The sequence below is a fragment of the Lepidochelys kempii genome, chromosome 9 (genome assembly GCF_965140265.1).
Source record: "Lepidochelys kempii isolate rLepKem1 chromosome 9, rLepKem1.hap2, whole genome shotgun sequence".
Taxonomy (NCBI): domain Eukaryota; kingdom Metazoa; phylum Chordata; order Testudines; family Cheloniidae; genus Lepidochelys; species Lepidochelys kempii.
In genome coordinates, this window is record NC_133264.1 from 92,305,726 (window position 1) to 92,324,768 (window position 19,043).

A 19,043-nucleotide genomic window follows, 5' to 3' on the forward strand; every position below is an offset into this window, starting at 1 on the left:
AGGTGACTGGTTTATGACCTGAAGCATGAAGTTGGATTTCTCATATCATTTTCCTGGATTGTCTTTCCCCCGCCCCCAACAATGTTGTTAATGGTCATAAAATGATCTAGTGCTACTGGAAATCTAGTCACAGCAGTGGCTCAGCAGTGAATTCCACAGGTTAACAATCTGCTGCACTAGGAAGTCTCTCCTTTTGTTGGCTCCACATTTACCGTCCTTTCTGTTTGAACAGAGCTTTGGGGATGGGGGGTGCTGCGTTATGTGCCACCCATGTAAATGTGAGTGGTATTCTTTTTGAAATAGAGAAACAATGTCAATGTCTTCAGTACACAGGAGCTGCTTGAATCTTTAATAAGTATTTGAACTTGACCCCAAACTTGCAGAGAAGGATGCATAATTGTAAATGTAGAGGTGACTTATGAGGACCTCTCACCCATTTATCACACTGCAACAAGCTTTCTTCCATGGTGTGTAAATTTTCTGTACATAAATCAAAGGGGAAAAGCCAGGTCATGCTGCTCTTCATTTAATCAGCTTAGGGATAAATGATTTCTGCTAATCACCTACCAGCACCTTCTGGCAGTAGGGGTTTAGACAAGTTTTCTTGCTTTGATTCTTCATTTGGTAGGAAATTCGTGATGATCAATACCCTCAGATATGATAGATGTTCCCAGGGGATTGATACAACATGCTTCTTTGAGAGCTACTAAAAGAACTGATGCATAGTGCCAGCCAATTGCTTGTGCAAACATGCCCTCTTGTGTCTGCTGCAAAAGCAAATTTTTTAGACTTGCTAATGAATCTAATGTAGTATGTGGAATGATTGCTTCTAGCCAAACATAACTTCTATTGAAGTCAATGGAGGCCACATTCAAGGACAGAATATGTACAGACAGAGCCAAATCTTCATTCCAGGGCAGGATTGAGGCATGTTGGCAAAGCATTGTGGGGAAGCTTGTGCTATTGTTACGCATGCGGCACCTAGTTATTAGATAGTGGAAACTTCTGATTCCAGTGATGTGAACCCAACAATCCTTCTCAAGAGTCTTAGATGCATATAATTCAATTAAAATGCATTGCACAGGGCTTTTATTGTTTTTTACAGAGCTCTATACAGATTTATACATAGAATGAAATGAAAGAGCAATTATGGATGGCATTCTCTCATGTTTTGTTGTTCACGTTTACTATTAGGGAATGGAATGATCTGTGGGTACCTCTCTAATGGCTGATTTCGGTGTCTGCAATCAATAGGCCACCATCATCCCAGTTTTATTCTAGTATCAGAACTTTTGCATGCTGTTGCTGTTAAGAAAATGATTCAATTTCCAAATAACTTGTTTCTTCAGTGGATTTAGCTGCAGTTGATTAGCTAAATATTTCTGATATAATCATATTAGGCAAACTGGAAAATTTATATCAAGTACCAATTCACACATTTGCATTTGTCAAAGTCAAGCTTTATCGTAATTAAACATGTGGAATAGCAGAATAATTCTTTGTTTCCATCAGAACTCTCTGGATGAAAATGAGAGGAATGTCATCTAAGAATGTACTGTTCACTCACATTTTCCATTTCCCTAAAATGCTAGAAAGTGATCTAAACTAGCTCTGTTATTACCAACTATAGGCTGCACTTGTGTAAAAATATATTGGAACTCATCAAATGAATCAAATTATGTTCACAAACTAGTAGTATTTGGGGTACACTGTTTAAAACAGTTTCGCTAGAACACTTGATTTTTGATTCAGCCAATTCCAAGGTAATCTCCCCCACCCCAACCGAAACACACAAAAAAGGAAGAGTAAGATCACTATAAATGCCAAATTTAGCCATATTTAGTCCACTCAAAAGAAAAAAATATATGCATTGGTACAGATGTTGGATATTTTTTTAAATCACACATCCCAGTGAAGGATAGAATAACAGTGGATTCCGTTAGCAAGGGTTTCTAGTAACTGGGAAGGCTTGTTTGAAAATGTGTGTGTTCATGTTATTTACAGTTATGGGATGGTTTCCAGCTTTATTGATGTAATTTGCTGCTACATAGGGCAGCTAGTAGAGCTGGTTAAGAAATGGCTTCCCATCTTGGCAAAAAAATTAGTTTTCATCACAATTTTTCTGACTTTTTTTAGTTGTCTGCAGTCAAAAAATGAAATATTTCAGTCAGGTGAATTGTTTTTCTTCTTAACTGAATGTTTCAGTTTCTGGAACTTGGTTTTGTGTTGTCTTTTTTTTAAAAGGCCCCCAGATTGTTGAAAACAGATATTTCCCATAGAAATTTTCATTTTAAAAAAATAGCCATTTTTCCATCCTAAAACTTCTAGATAGAAAACTTTTTGACAGTTCTAGCAACTTCTTAAGGAACCAGTTATGGTTCAAGAGTCGTGAAACAGTGTCCTTATGCTGGCTCTGAAGTTGTCTTACTTTGAGCATAGATATGCATGCACTTCATGAAAGAAACAAACCCCCACAAGGAATGTTGTTATTGATCCCTGAGTGGCTTTGAAGGCTATTATTCCACATACAGATCTATGTTTCCATTAAGTAAAGGAAATATTTCATATCACACAATTCCACAAGAGGCAGAGCTGGGATGATGTGCCTGCCTCTTATCAGTCTATAGCTGAAGTCACTGAGTTTTTCACAGCAAGCTATTGATTTTGCTATCCAAATGCCATATGTCCTTAATACAAAAATCCTATGATAAATGCAGGGCTTTTGTGTCTTGGATTGGAGGCTGAATTCAAAATCACAGCGTTAACACTTTTGTATTTGAGTCTCATAAAATTAAGGTGATATTTTAATGCTGCCACAATAAAACCATAGAAGTTGGAGATTTTTCACTTGTTAGATTATCCCATCCATCCTTCTGCAAAAACAGGATTGTTCAGTAGTTTACAATCGTACAGTCTAGTTGTAACGACAGTCAAGGCTAGTGATATGAATAATAAATAACATGCTCTTATACGTTGTACAAGAACACATATACCTATATATATCCCCTGCACAATTCAAAGTAGACATCATGCCATATTTCAGAGTCTCTTATTGGGTTAGTTCCTCCTATAATCTCTAAAATTTCATGTGGTGACAACATGCAGTTTTATTGTTCTAACACAAAAATTTATACAAACTTTCTGAGACATTCTTAGAAACTGATCAGAATTCCCATGACCTTTGCTGGCCATTTGCAGCAGTCTTCTAGATTTCAGCATGTTTGTGTGGTGGCTTTGCTAGAGCACAGCTCCAAATATAACCCTATTAATTAAATAATCATTTAATCTCTATCAACGTTTTAAATGTTGGATCTAAATTCTCTGACCAAAATCACAAATTTTATAGCTTGGCTGTTTATAAAATGAAGTCAGCTGCCTAAAAACAAGACAAATAAAACTCATATTGGGAAAAACGTGTAGGTATGGTTAAATGTTTGAGCTAACCCAAACATGGATTAGTCCCTGCCTCTCAGAGCAGTCACAGATGGCAATTATGCATTTAAAAGAGATTACTGATGATAGAAACTTACATATTGCCTGCTACATATAAACAGGAATCCCGGCCAATAACTTCCAGCAAGTGTCAGTTTGATATATCTCAAAATGACCCAGAAATGTGAATTTCTATTTAAAATATATAATGTAAATGTTAACTGGCTGTAGCTCCGTGATTCCTTTTTTTAAAACTAGGATTAAAATGAAATATGCCTCCAAGGCAGCTTCTCTAAATATTAATTCTAATGCACTTGATTTCTTCCTTCCCCAAGGTTGTCATTTGCACGAGGAGGAAATAATTGTCATCATATTAAATATTCCCTCTCCCAGAGAAGTGTTGCTATAAAAGCCCTGAGAATCATGGGGGGATTAAGGATAAATGGGGTCCAGATCTACTAATATACTCACCACTTCCCTGGTCACCCACTCCTGCCTCCTCAGTGATGCTACCTAGACAAATCTTTAATCCTCCCAGACTCTTCTTCCCCAGTACTTGACTTGTGTTTTTCCACACAGATGCCTCTTTCCGCTGACCGTGCTTCCCCAGGTCAGAGTCTCGTGCTTCCTGAATCTTATTAGCTTTCTGTTAGAGGCCTGAAGATCCCCTGTTTTTGTCTCCTGCTTTACACATCCTATCCTTGAATCCTAGGACTACAGCCCGTTATCCTTCCAGCCAAAGAACGTTGGACAGAGCCCCCTTTGAGGCAGTTAACGCTGTTCCTTGGGTGGCTGGAGGAATAACTGTTGAGGTGTATATGCTACATCTCCATCATCTACAACCCAGAAAGCAAGAGATGATGACCAGGAGGTAAAATGAGGTCTCCCTTGGGCTCCTTCATCAGGCTCCTTATGTTTTTAGAAGCCCACTATGCACACCTGCAAGCAGCAAGTCATACATTAATATATTGAGTGGAGCCCTTCTTAAGGCAAGAGTGCCATCTTGTGATAGGTATAGGAAAGAGAACGCAAAGCATCCTTGCCATTCATAGGATTATGCTCCTAGCATAAGAAGTTCCCTCCAAAGACATGTGTAATGGGAACACATTGTAGACCTGAGTCACCCTTGGGGCTGAGGAGAAAAGCATGCCTAAGGGAGCTGACGGTAGTAGTGCACCACCACTGTCCTCCTCCTCCTCCAAGGGGAGTGATGCTCCGATTGCAGGACTGCAACCTCTCTTCTGGACAGACTTCCCACTCTCAGCCTGAAGTCTGGTGGTAGACATGAAGCCCTTCTGCTTTTCTGCCAAAAGACTGGCTTAAGCCAGAATCCCCCATACAAACATCACTGAAGCTTTGAGTGTTCAGATAAAATGAGACCTAGCTGCAAACCCACCTTTGGTTTGTAAAACATCATGTGACCCACACACCTCCTGGATGTGGTGCTCTGTCCCATCTAGTGACACAGAGATCACTTAGAGAGAGACTAACAAGTCTGCTTAACAGCCATATGGCTTTTAGCTGAGGCAGTAGACGCTCATGCATTTAGCTCCAGAGGTCCCAGGTTTGATCCTGACGACCAGGGTCCACTGGCAAGGAGGTTTTGCTCAAGAAAACAATCTCCTGGCTGGTCTTGGGTGTGTCGATTTGAGAGACAGAGAGAGAGACCTGGACTGGAACTATTTATCCAAGTCTCTCAAAGATAAACTAGCACCCAGCTCCAAACTATCCCGGCTTTGCTGCTGCCTTACTAAAGGCATAATTCTATTTAAGCTGATTTGTTAGAAATTATTTGTATTTATTGGTGGTGGGTTGTATTCTGAGTACCTCAAACTATTTTATTGTGTCTCGAATTCTAAGCAGATCCCCCCGCCCCGGTAAAAAAATTTCAACCAGGATTGTAAAGCAAAAGTAAGTACTAAGTGCATGTGATCATCTCTCTCCTCATGACTCTGTTAGTGACTACAGCAAATTACTGCTCCTTTACTTCAGGGGGTAAAGGTCTGGTGGAGCTGCAGGTCCTGGTTTCAGGCCCTAGTGATGGACCATGGTGGTATCTGTATGTGCCTGGCTGCAGTTTTACACAGGAACACACTATCAATCTGGCCAGTGGAGATAAGAATACCAGACCAGCCTTAGCTTGCAGGGCCCAAGCAATAACTCACTTTGGGCCCAGGGCAGGAGGATATGGAAACATGGTCTTGAGTGCCTTTCATGGGAGGGGGAGAGGGGGAGATAATAGGGCTTTGTCAGGGCTGGATTTATATTCTAGGCACAGCATCTTCAGTGCCCCCCCCCCCCAGCTGACCTTCATGTTTTCTATAAAAAATTAAACTTTTAACTCACTTTTAGGTGCCCCTAGAATGCCACTGCCCCTAGGCACATGCCTACTCAGCCTAATTGGAAATGCGACCTTCCGATTGCCAGAGGGTCGGAAAAGAGGTTGCCAAGGCTCGCCCAGGGCCCCCAGCCGCCTGTAGTTCCAACTGGCAGCTTCTGTGGAAGGCCAGCCTGAAGACAAGGATCCAAGATCAAAGTTAGTAGCAGCCTGGCCAGAGGCGTGTGCCTAGCCCTTTACAAAAAGAAAAGGAGTACTTGTGGCACCTTAGAGACTAACCAATTTATTAGAGCATAAGCCCTTTACAGACAGGGAGAAGGCACGGTCCCTCTCCCTGCCCGGGGAGCCGTCTAGTGCCTCCCCCGCCGCGGGAGGGCGGACCCCGGCCACGCCCAGCGCGTTCTCCGCCCACCCGGCTCTCCCTGCCCCGGGGAAGGGCGGAGGGGAGGCCCGGGCGCCCCTTTCCCGGGCGGAGCGCGGGCCGCACCCAGCAGGGCTCAGCGTGCGCGGAGCTCCCCGCACGGCGCGTCCTTTCGCTGCCGCTGCTGCGTGGCTGGGCGGAGCGGGAAATGCGGGCGGCTCCCTCCTGCCGCTGCCCGGCCCCCTGGCCCTGGCTGCTCGGGGTCTGCTGCGCCGGGGTCCTGCTGGCCTCGGGGACCGCTGGAGCCGGGCCGAAGGGGCCGCTCCCTCCGCCCAGAGGTGCCGCTGGGAGCCGGGGGAGGCGGCCTGGGGGCTGCGGTGGGGGCCGGGACCTGTGCTGCGGGATCCCAGGGGACTCCCCGGGCACGAGCGGGGCCCCGCTTCGTGCATCTGGGCCCCTCGCCCGCTGCTTATCTACCCCACAGCGGGTGGGACACTGAGGCCCGGGGGGGACTGGCCCTGGCTGCGGGCAGGGATGAACTGGGATGGCAACAGCCCGTGTTAATCCCAGTGTGGACAGGGCAGCTGTAGCGTTAACCCTCGCTGGTGGGTCAAGGGAAACTCCGGGCTCCCCGCAGGGTTTATCTTGCCCACTGTGCAGGTTGGAACTGCTTCGTCTTTACCAGGGCAGGGTTAAATACACCCGCTTCCTGGGGCAGGCGTTAAATTGCAGGGTTAAATACACCCGCTTCCTGGGGCAGGCGTTAAATTGCAGGGTTAAATACACCCGCTTCCTGGGGCAGGCATGGCCTTGGGGACTTGCCTAGGGCTTCTGGCAGAGCCGGGCAGTGAGCCCCCAGTCTGGAGTCCCAGGCTAGTGCCCTAACCTCTGGACCAGGTGACTACTTGCGGCCTGCCTGAGAAGTCTGTCTGTGCTGAGCTTCCCGGCTCCCTACTAGTAGCTGCCTGGATGTTGTAGCACAGGTGGAGGCTCAGGCTAACCACCTGAGGTCGGCCCTGGGGGTAGCCTGGGTCCAAGCTTGGGGGGCTACCCCAGTGCCAACACGTCCACCGTGCTACCACCAGCCCCATTAGCACAAATCCAGGCTGGGAGGCTGACTCCCAGCTGCAGTGTAGACTTACCAGTCAGGCTTGCCACTGTCCTCTTTGGCTGATCTATCTTTCTTTAAGCAGTAATACTACTCTGAGCAGGGCTGGATAACATGGTGACGTCTTAATTTTGCTTGTGCAAAAGCGATGGTAGGGTGTGAAACCCAGAGGCAAGCAAAATGTCTACTGGAAAATCTTTGCACTTGCTTAAATTGTAACTGTTTCCCTTTTATTTCGTAGGTTATTTCAAGAAGCCGTTTATAAAGGTGCTCTCCATTGCCTTAAATATTATTAATTATGTTTATTGTGGTAGTTCCTGGGGGCCAGTTGAGAATGGGACCTTTGGATTCTTAAACAAGTTTTTGATGTTAATCTTTTTAACTATTGTTTCTTATAGGGATGTCCGAGGCTCCTCTTGATGTTTTTAGTAGGGCTGGGGAGGTATAGAGAAGTTCCAATAGGTTTGCGGTTCTCAGATTAGCTTGTACTCATTGGTGGTAAAATAAATGTCATGTAACTCCCTCTTTGTAGATGGCATGAACGTTCTCTTCATAGTAGCGGATGATCTGCGTCCCGCTTTGGGCTGTTATGGAGACAGCCTTGTAAAATCTCCAAACATTGACCAGCTTGCATCTCGAAGCGTTGTGTTCCAGAACGCCTATGCTCAAGTAAGTAACAAAACTTAATTTAAAAATAGCAGTTGTATTTCTGTAAAATAGTTAATGGTTTGGGCACAGAAAGTGCTGGGGAGACCATTGAAACAGCCAGTTGCTGTATTTTAAAATATTTCAGGTAGTAAAAGGACAACTGGGCTAAACTGTATTGTGTGTTTATCTTTGCTGCAATGAGGAAAGGACCGCAATGAAGACAATTGTCATTGATATTAGCAATAATGGTGTGGTACTCTATTGTGTATCAGCTTGTGAGTTTCACTATTTACAAAACCCTATTAAAAAAAAAAAGCCATTTTGCACAATACCAATTCTGTGCTTTCTACCCTAGATGTAGTCTTGTAAAAGCTTATTCTACATTTACCCTCCCCTCCTTTTGTGAGCATGATATGTTTATTCCAAATCCCTTATATTGTCCAGATTATTCTTTGTAGGGGCAACTTCTAATCATCATTCTCAAGCTCAGGACTCTAAATCTTACTACTTTTCTTTTGCTGGGATGGCTGACTATCACGTCTGCATTCTCAGCCCTGCCTCCACCAAGAAGCCAGAAACCAGGGCCCTGAATCTGACTGGGGAGTTTGGGGATCTCAGTGGAGTTACTCTTGCCAATATGAAACAACATTCAGGCCTTTGGACTCTAACCTGGATCTCCCACTTGTCTGTTCTTTGCATTATTGCTAAGACTGCCCAGATCGCCTGCACTTGTCACTTAATGTCAGCACAGTCCATCTGCCATTTTCATTCCAACTCTGTTACTAGTTTTCAAAAGCATGGTCTTTGTTTGATGTCACACAGTTTGTGTTACTAGCTGCAAAATCAAAGCTCTAGGCTCTTCTCAGGAGTCTGTTAGATTGAGATCCCAAGTGCAAGAAAATACACATGTAGCTTGACATCCGTTTGTGATGTGGGCGGTGAGCAAGAAGAGTCTGACTGATACCCAGAGTAATGATCCCAGACATCTCTGCTGGGAGCTATGTTAAACATTGTTAGTTGGATTCCACCAGCTCCTAAACATTTTGCCTAATGACACCAAAATCACTTGATTGCACTTCAGATACAAACTGAATATACTCTACTTTCCATTAAGCATTAATTTTCCTGTCTCTTGCTTTAGCAAGCTGTGTGTGCTCCAAGCAGAGTGTCATTTCTAACTGGACGCAGGCCTGACACCACACGGCTTTATGATTTCCACTCCTACTGGAGAGTACATGCAGGAAACTATTCCACAATACCCCAGTACTTCAAGGAGAATGGCTACACGACCATGTCCGTAGGAAAAGTGTTTCACCCTGGTATGGCTTGTAACAACACTTAGAATCTTTGTTTAACATGTTACCACAAATGAATTGTGTAATTAGGGACAGGTTTTTTTCTTTCATATTAAATGACCTAAAATATTGTCATATGTCTGATGTAGAATAAAGTCCTTCTAGGTGGTCCTTGTCTTTGTATAAACCATTACATTTTATAGAGTTACGTTTAAAAGTGGGGCACTAACTGCACAGCATCATTCAACCATGGGAATCGATCTGCTGTAAATTTTCACATACCACTTAGGATGTTAATGTCGAGTATTTAGAATTTAGACACTGCTAAAGATGTACCTAGACCTTCTGTGTTCAGAAGACCAAGTGGTCTACAGATGTCAGTCAGGGGAACTTTGCGTAGAAAAGCCATGGAGGTAGCCATCAATCTAGTGGAGTGAGTTCTGATGTCTGCTGGAGGCGTAACTTTCCATATCTGGTAACAGAATCGGATACAGTCAGAAATCCATTTTGCAAGTCTCTGGGTCGAAATAGGTGTCCCTCTGGATCGCTCCGTGACGGAGACAAAGAGTCTAGAAGAATTCCTAAAGGGCTTGGTTCTATCCAAATAGAAGGACAAAGTCCTGTGTATGTCTAGGGTATGCATCGTGGATTCAAGAGTTTGCATGTGGTTTAGGAAAGAAGGTCAGCAGGTGTATCGGTTCATTGATGTGGAATGATGAATGGACCTTTGGAAGAAATTTGGGGTGCAATTGGTGGGTCTGCCATGAGAGCTGCTATTTATCCTGCCTGTCTGGCAGAAGTGATTGCCACTAAGAATGCTGTTTTCATAGTGCATGATCATTCTCTGTCTGTCCCAGTTAAGCTGCATAGAAAATGAGTTCGCTATTTAAACAACAGTAAAGAGTTAAAAATACTATGTGTGAATAAGAATGGCCATAATGGGTGAGACCAAAGGTTCATCTAGCCCAGTATCCTGTCTTCTGAAGTGGCCAGTGCCAGGTGCCCCATAGGGAATGAACAGAACAGGCAATCAAGTGTTCCATTTCTGTTGCCCATTCCCAGCTTCTGGCAAAACAAGATTTTTCTGTGATAGTCCTCTGTTGAAACTTGTTACCATTAAATTGTTCGTTGGATGTGTAGAATTTTAATGATTCTTAGTTTTACTAACAATTTATATACACCTATAAATACTGTCATTAGTCCTAATTATTTTGTACTCGGAGCTAACCTTGCTCAAGATGCTTGAGGTTTCCCTTTCCTCATAGCCAGCTGTGTTTTAAGTACTGGTAGCTAGAGTAAATGTTTCATCCTTTAGTTCTTGAATGCTTTCTTAGTCCGCTGAATTAGCTCATAAAATTAATGGAACAGTTTCTGTGTTAACAAAACAAGTTAACCATGTGTATCTTGTAGCTGAACTGTTCCTAGTTGAGTGAGCTATAAGACCATTTCTAATATTTGCTTTGCTTATTCCTCCTTTCCAGGGATTTCATCCAATCATAGTGATGACTATCCGTATAGTTGGTCCCTTCCACCTTTTCATCCCTCTGCTGAAAAATATGAAAACAGTAAGGTAAGCAGGCAGTTTGATTGCAGGTGGACCCAAATAAAGATGTGTGGAGAGTGTTTCAGGATATAAATATATTACTACTGTCAGGTACAAGCTCTTGCTAATCTGAGTCAAATGTGTTAATTGGGAAGATACATTTCTCTGATTCTGTAACCTAGTGGGTTAGAACTGTGGAGGAAAATCACTAGTCAAATACACTTCTCTTCACCTCCCTACCAAAAAGACGTGTCTCTTTGTATTGAAAAATGGTTATGCTCATTAAGAGCCCGATCCTGCAAATGCTTGTGCTTGTGAGTAGTTCTCTTGAACTTGGTGGGATTACTGACACGTGTAAGTGCTTGCGAGACTGGGGGCCTTAATTTGTATTGAGAGCACTAAATCCTTTATCTCTAAACTGTAGCTATCATTTCTTGCAAATTACCTCAGCCTCTTCTCTAGGTGGTAAAGTGCTGTCAGCTGGCTTGGCTGAATTTGAACCAACCCTACGCAATAAGGGTCCCAAAAGCCACTTGAGTACAGAACTGCTTAATGCATCTTTTAGTTTAGTAGATGGAGACCATTTAAAACCTGCTTAAGGAGCCAGCAAGCCACCAGCTGCACAACAATGTGGGTTCTGTTGATACTGCCAGTGGGTTTCAGATGGCATTTGTTTGTTTAGGCACAAACTGTGGCCCATGGCGTAAGGATAACCTCTGTGCTTGATCCTGGACCTTTGCGCATCCCAAATTAATTTGTGCTAAATTACAAAACTTGACCCTGCAAAGAGGGGATTAAGACAGCCATGTTTCGACAAGCCATCTAAAATCAGAGTTTCCTGTCGTCTTCAACGTTCCAGACTGTTAGTTACGACAAGTGTGGTCCAAAGGAATTAATGTAACATTTTTGTAAGTACTGCGCTATATCTACACTACAAGCTTTAGCTACGCTGCTGTAGCATTGTAGTGTAGACGCTTCCTGTGTCAATGCTTCCTTTGACGTAGTTAATCCACCTCTCGGTGAGGGGTGGCTAGAATTGTTCCATCGACCTAGCTACGTCTACGCTGGGGGTTAGATAGAGCTATCTGCAGAGTTCAGGGCATGACATTTTTCACATTAATTAGGTCAATTAATTTTTAAGATCATGCCTTAGTCAAGCACTTAGCCAACAGTTACTGTGCAATCACAGTATTTAATAGACTGGAGTAGTAAGGACTTCCTAGGTAAGACAAAATTCAGCCTTGGTGTAAGTTGGTTGTAAGGTTAACTGTTGAAAAATACTGACTTCCGTGGCAACTAGTGTTTGCATCAGCCGCTCATGTCTCTCAGCATACAGCATATGCTCCAAAGGCCCTGCTGAGGCCACCTTCTCTTCTCAATCCCTTACAACAGTCAGTGTTTCTCTAGTGACTAAATATCAGCCACTGTTGGCACATACCCAGAAACTAGTGGGTCAGGTAATTGTTTCCAAGATAGCTTTCCATGAGTCCTCGGAGTCAGAGGGAGCAAAAGGGCAGATTGATCACGTAACCAATTTCTAACCACTCACCAATGAGCCACAGAGCCATGGTTTCCTGGGTTCTAGAGCTTGGCATCCTGCATGTGACTGTCACACCCTCAAGCCAACTGTAGAGCTAGGATTCTGCTGCTTATTGGACGCAAACAAAAGTTGCCTGTTTGTTTGGTGTGTAGCTGAGCTCAGGAAAATGGCACTGTTTTTTCCTCTGTGGTTTTGATCACCTTACCTAGAACATGGCAAAGCTTTTCTAGCACTAACACTAGCCACTAATTTCCTGATCAGACTTTAATCCGCCATCCTGTGTGGTGGGCAGAGTGATCCCCCTGAGTAGAGTCAGACATGAATTGCTCTTGAAGCCTGTGGGATGTGTGTGTTCTTGGTTTGATTAAATTAAAGTAGATATTTCTTCTTTGTTTTCCTGAAGACTTGCAAAGGAAAAGATGGAGAGCTTCATGCCAACTTGGTTTGCCCAGTCGATGTGGCAGAAGTGCCCTTGGGTACCTTGCCAGATATACAGAGCACTGAAGAGGCCAGACGCTTATTGAACATCATGAAAATAAAGAAGCGTAAATTCTTCCTGGCTGTTGGTTATCACAAACCACACATCCCTCTGAGGTATCCTCAGGTAAGGAAGGCTGGAGTAAAACCATCTCACTGGGAAACCTCGACCAAAGTTATTCAATGATCAACATTAATCTTTTAAAAGTTACTTTCACAAGTATCTTATAATGTTATTGTAAACCAAGCTGAAAAATATCCTTGCATTGAAAGGCTGAGACACACTCGTAGCAGCTGTCACAGAAAAGTAACTCCGAGTCAAAATATATATTCTTTTTAAATGTTTTAATCTCATCAGTACGTTCACAGAGCATTAAGTGCTGGACGAAAAGCCCATCCTTACTCAGTTAGTACCTGCTGAACATTATTGTGACTACTTGTGCAGAGAGGTATACTCTGTCTGAGGGTGGCAGAATGAGGCCCTAAATGATTTGCATCCTGATCTTCCTTCCCATTTATGTCAATGGCAAAAGTTCCACTGAGTTCCAAAGGAGCAGGGTCCTGTGTTTTTGAGAAGACTTCACTTCTTGACACATGCTGTAGGTCTCTACCATATCTGAGATGAGTAGTAGAGTAGTCTGTGACATGAGCCAAAGAACATGTAGGTGCCATACACAAGAACTTGGTACAGCGTTATCTCCTGCAAGTCTCCTGAATAGATGCTCTCTGCTAAAAGCACAAAGTAGGTTGGTGCTTGCCAAAATACCTTAACCAGCTACCACTGAGTACCCTTTACATTGGGAAACTTAAAGGTGAACTGAATGTGGTGGTGGGATGGAGGGGCACAGAAGGGGAAGTGGTTGCCGCTTTGTGATGTGTAAAGAAGGCTTTGAAGGGGAAGGGGGAACTTTCTGCTCTTTTTTTTTTTTTAACCTTTGAAATATCAGATCTTGTTTTGCTGGAGGTCTTATGGATTCTGAGCTTCCTCCTCCCTTAATTGATAGGCAAAGGGTTGAATCTTTAACAAAGGTGTCCTTTTTACTAACTTTTTCTCGGGCATTCTGAGTTACGGAATATTAGCAAAACCAGCGTTTTAAACAGTGGGAGTAAAAATCACTACCTCCCCCTTTAACTAATGGGGTTTCATGGGCATGGTAAATCTGCCATGATCCAACAATTCTGTGGACATCTGTAGCCTTCCAAGAAAAGCAGGAGAGACAAGACCTGAATGTCTAAAGTAAGCAAGTTAAGCCAACAAGCAGCCACTCCTTGGCGGGATAAGCCTTTCATGCTTTTAAAAATAAACCCTAAAGAAGCTAGAAGAGTTGCAAATCCTTGGTTTTTCTTTGCTCTGTTTTTCAGTTGATTCTCAGGGCTCTAAATGAATGCTGTGCTGTGGGGACGCCATATAGGCAAAATAAAGGTGGACGCTTGGTTATGGAAACAATAGGGAAAGTAGGATTGACACACAACATTTCAGTAATCCTGAGAACATTACATGACAGCAGTACAGTCTGTACCGTAAACACCTGTGTTGCTGTTTGAAGTTTCAAGGTGTCCTTCACAGAAAATGGATAAGAAATCCTACTTTATAACTGCAAACCTTAGTCTTGCTGTACCGAAATCCTAATATGTGTTTGTGTTGTATCGTGAAGGAATTTCTCAAGCTGTATCCGCTGGAAAACATCACCCTAGCCCCAGACCCTCGGGTACCTGAAGAACTGCCTGCTGTCGCATACAACCCCTGGACGGATATCCGACAAAGGGAGGACGTCCAGGTGTTAAACGTCAGCTTCCCTTATGGACCAATTCCAGAAGACTTCCAGGTAAGCAGCCTAAGTGTTGCTTTGAAATCAGACTTCCCTAGATCACAGTTAAGTGCAAGGTAGCACAAGACTGCTGTTATTAATGTTTCAAAGCGCGGCCAGCACTTGACACCCTGGGGAGCTCGCGTGCCCTGCCTCACAGCTACCAGGCCAGCCTTTGTTGTAACTGAGTCGTGAGTTGGGTCAGACTAGCAGGGGGTAGGCTGAGGGTGAGTGTGCATGACCGCTTGTAATATTCCTGCTCCCACTCTTGTTTCTGGGCTGCGAGTGCTGCAGGGGAGGTGTGTTCAGACCCTAACAAGAATGTTGGCACCATCCCAGAGCAATCCATCTGTCTTTACTAGCCCTTCCTCTTTAAGGACCTCGGTTAGCCTTCCTTCTGGGAAGACACTGACTCCCGTGGGGCATTGCCGGGGCAACAGAGTGCTATCTGGGGCTCCTAAAGGACAGCATTGACTGGCTCAGAGCTTCTTGCTTGAAAGAACTTGTAGGAAATATTTGGAATTTCCTAGTTGTTCCCTCTGTTAAATTTAACTTGAGGCATGAATTATGTGCAGACAGTTGAAAATAAAGCTTTACAGTGAAAATGCTGCAAGCCCTTTTATTAGAGCAGAGCTAGCAAGTGTCCGTGCAATTGCAGTGACTCTCCCTTTTTGGAAAAACTTGCAGCGGCAGATTCGTCAGAGCTATTTTGCAGCAGTTTCTTACCTGGATACGCAGGTTGGCCTGCTGCTGAATGCCTTGGATGATGTTGGGCTCTCGAATAACACAATTGTGATGTTTACTGCTGACCATGGTAAGCATTCAAATACTTCCGTGGCTATATGCAAGCAACTCTCTTGTGTAAGTTAATCCTGCCACATAAATCCCTTTCACGTTTGCCCTATGCAGTTATGCCTTATGTACCTGGCTTGTTGGCCTCTAGTTAACATACATCTAACACATGCTTCCATGGTTGCAGAACTTATTTGTCCCTGCAGTCAGTCCTCTCCCTAATCATGCGGAGGGTTTGCTGTTGAGTGGTGAACCCTTCCACAGTTTAGTAGCCTGAACTTGCAGCAGTCTCAGCTCTTTCTGCCCCAGGGAGTGACTCCGGCTGGAAGAGTGCTGCTCTGGAGTAGCTCTCCCATCACACTTCGTAAAAGCCTCACCTGCTGAAGTGGGCAGCAGACTTCCTCATTAACTGATCAAATGCAGTTTCTTTCACCTGTGCTTGCAGTTGCGAAATGTCTAAACCAACAACTTGGCAGTACAGCTACAATCCATGTTGCAGGGATCTGGCGCTCTCTCACGGATAGCGCTATGAATGCCATTTTAATTCAGGATGGGGCGGGGAATGCCTCAAATATTTAGGGAGATTGAGAGCTACTTAACTTTGTTCGAAACTTGCCACTACACCGCTCTAGGCAAGATGACCTATTCTAAGGCCCTTCCTTAGGAGAATACTTTAGCTTGCTTAACTAGTTAATGAGTTACAGAATAGAAGCATTAATAGTGTTTTTTGTATTAAAATCACTGGATTAGATATGCTTTCTTATATGCAGATGTGACTTGTGGTCATTCTTGTGTAGATTCAGTGCTTCTTTTTCCCTTGCCCTGTGTCACTAAACTGAGCTATAGTTCCAGGACCTCAGTTTGCTGAGCGATCACAAAATAGTATACCTCAAAATGCTGAACATTGATGTTGGTTCTTTTTTAGAGCCTGCTTCCCTCCCCCCATCAGGAAAGAGGGGTGCGGATGGCTCCTGTGCCATCTTAGAGGATTGGCGCATTGTTGGGCAAGATTCTAAAGAGTTTTGATCTCACCTTGTTTCCTTAGGGATGATTTGACAACCTGACTCCAAGGGATGCTCAGTGACAGAGTAACATAGAGCTGGCAGCTATGTAAATATTATGTGACTGCTTCAAGGAACTGATCTGGAGATGCATATGTGCAAAATGACATACCCCAATTTCTCCTTCATGTTGCATTTTTAAGGCTTGAATGCTGGCTCTAATTGGGAAACGGGGGGAAGAGAGGAAGGAGTAGCTGCTAGTTGGTGAAAGAGCATCATGTTGCAAGATTTTGTTGGTTCTTTAAACAACTTCCACTTTAGAGAACTCTCTCAGTACGGTTAAACACCGATTGATATTTACTAGCTAAAATAAATTTAATAACTGAATAGTGCTTCAAGGACCATAGGTCTGGGGTCACTGCTGTTGGGAGTAGATGAATCTGGCGGCTTGGCTGTTCATAACAGAAATGATCACTAAGCTAGTAATCTAGTATTTTCTTTAAATGATGTTTTGTATCCTCTAGGATGGTCTCTGGGTGAACACGGAGAATGGGCGAAATACAGCAATTTTGATGTCGCTACCCGAGTGCCACTGATGTTCTATGTACCAGGGAAGACGTCTTCCTTTGCTCGTCCAGGAGAGAGAATCTTCCCCTACCTTGACCCCTTCACCCATATATCGGACTCTGTAGCGGCAGGTACATTTTCATAAGCATTATCATAAGTTGCATAAGCATGTGCAATTGCAATCCCATATCTTAACCCAACGATTATGCTTGCCATCGGCATACCGGTCAGTGGAATTGAAGCTTCTTAGGAGCAGCTTCCTTTTGCTACCGGGGGCTAAGCCTAAGTGCTGGTGCCCTGGGATTAAAGGGTTTGCCCAGATTTCCAACCTGCGGTCCTGTACGGTATCGGACACACAGAGGTTGATGTCTATTCTCTCTCAGCTCAGTGATTAGGAAAGTCTGTGCAATCGTCAGTCCTCAGTGTGCCCTAAGTTCAGCATGTCCATGCTTTGTCGCCTACATACAGGAGGATGTATTGACAATATATGTCTGCAGCGGAAACCAATTTGGTACTTCTGTTTCCAAGTGTAGGACTGAGAGAGCAGTGGGAGTTGCTGCTCAAAATGTGTTTGCCCTGCAGATTTAAATAAAGCTTGTACAAATCTCTTCCATCTAGTGTTTGGTTCTGGCTAGTGCCGTCAGTCTCAGTCTTTGTGGCCGTGGTGCTCATGTAGAGCAAGACTTAAAATCATCTGTGAATACAAGCGCTTGCTTCAGCTAGATCTTCGTTAATGGAAATAGCTACAGGGCTGCATTAACTAAATGGAAGCTTTATTTTTATGTTGGTTAGAGGCCTAAAGGAAACCTTTGATAGTGGCTTGCGCTGTCATTGCAGCAGCAATTGGTGAGCGCTTGCCTTGCAGTTGTGCTGATGTACACAGTGAGGGCACCCAAAAGCAATGTTTTGGCAGAACTTGCCACAATCAAGCAATTAACATGATTATTTCTTTATCTTTTTTGAAGAGCTCCTCCTCAAAGGAGCAGATAGTACTTCTCAAGGCACTGATTAGAACATCTGAGGAATAGAAGAGGGAAAAACTAGTATTCTCCTCCTGGTGTTAAGTTTGGTATAAACACCTACATGGACAGGTATCCTCCGAACTACAAGCCACACCTTCTTAAATGGCTCCAGCGTTGTTGCCCTATGAACTAAATGCAAAGTGCAACTGGTAAAGAGCCCCTCTGGTTACGCGTCTAAAAAGATCAGCCTGTATCTCGTGAGCCATGCTATTCTCTAACTTGTATTTTGACGCTTTTTCTAGGAAAAACCAAAAAAATGGTTGAACTTGTATCTCTCTTCTCAACGCTCGCGGAACTTGCAGGCCTGTGGGTTCCTCCCGTGTGCCCTGAGCCTTCATTTCATGTTGCGCTCTGCACCCAGGGGCCTAGTATTGTCCAGTATTTTAACTCCACTGAAGAACAGGATGACTATGACAATGACATTGAAGATGACCATGAGGAGCCTATAGCTTTCAGCCAGTATCCACGACCTGCAGACATTCCTGAGTGGGACTCTGATAAACCAGAGCTGAAAGACATAAAAATAATGGGGTATTCCATGCGTACCATTGACTATCGCTATACTTTGTGGGTTGGGTTTAATCCCAGTAACTTTAGTGCTAATTTGCAGGATGTCCATGCAGGAGAGCTGTACATGGTAGGAAGTGATCCCAGTGAGGATCATAACATATATAACAGTACTCTGCATGGGAATCTTGTCAAAAAGTTTCTTAGGTTCTTGAGGTGTTAGGTCTGGGGATGCTCCCTGTGTGTGCACTCTTGTTGCTGAAGTAATATGACGCTTTCCTTTTTGTATAAACTTTGTTGTACACAAAGCACCTGGCTGAATTAAAATCCTGTTTATACAAAAATAGTAGCTTCTTTCATCTTGGTTTCGTCTTGTTACAATGCGCTGGGGGCTTTCACCTGGCAGATTTTAGATGAGTTGGAGCAACAAATAGCTTCCATGTGCATGCTTCTTAAAGGGCTGTGCAAAGGTGGACAAGTATATACTCAGGTACTTATGTGGTCCCTAACACTGCAGTATCAGATAGCTTCCCCAATGAAAAGGAAAAGCGTACTCCCTCTGCCGGATGGGGTAGCTTGAAAGGTAGCAGAGTGTATAACTTGC

General features: G+C 43.8%; 1 protein-coding gene across 8 annotated transcripts in view; it reads left to right on the top strand.

Annotated features, from left to right (window-relative positions):
• Window positions 1-18,792, top strand: part of IDS (iduronate 2-sulfatase) — a 47,266-nt gene extending 28,474 nt beyond the window's left edge. For 5 of the 8 annotated variants that reach the window (XM_073358379.1, XM_073358378.1, XM_073358377.1 and 2 more), the window contains 10 exons: window positions 5,296-5,343; window positions 5,785-5,968; window positions 7,772-7,908; window positions 9,029-9,206; window positions 10,664-10,752; window positions 12,669-12,869; window positions 14,398-14,568; window positions 15,238-15,364; window positions 16,868-17,041; window positions 18,175-18,792. In XM_073358379.1, coding sequence (XP_073214480.1) covers window positions 5,839-5,968; window positions 7,772-7,908; window positions 9,029-9,206; window positions 10,664-10,752; window positions 12,669-12,869; window positions 14,398-14,568; window positions 15,238-15,364; window positions 16,868-17,041; window positions 18,175-18,662 — 1,695 coding nt within the window. In that variant the 5' untranslated portion in view covers window positions 5,296-5,343; window positions 5,785-5,838 and the 3' untranslated portion in view covers window positions 18,663-18,792. Of the gene's footprint in view, window positions 1-5,295; window positions 5,344-5,784; window positions 5,969-6,047; window positions 6,470-7,480; window positions 7,507-7,771; window positions 7,909-9,028; window positions 9,207-10,663; window positions 10,753-12,668; window positions 12,870-14,397; window positions 14,569-15,237; window positions 15,365-16,867; window positions 17,042-18,174 lie in introns of those variants that run through there. The other 3 variants (XM_073358381.1, XM_073358374.1, XM_073358380.1) reach the window with 3 other exon arrangements.
• The last annotated feature ends 251 nt before the right edge of the window (window positions 18,793-19,043 follow it).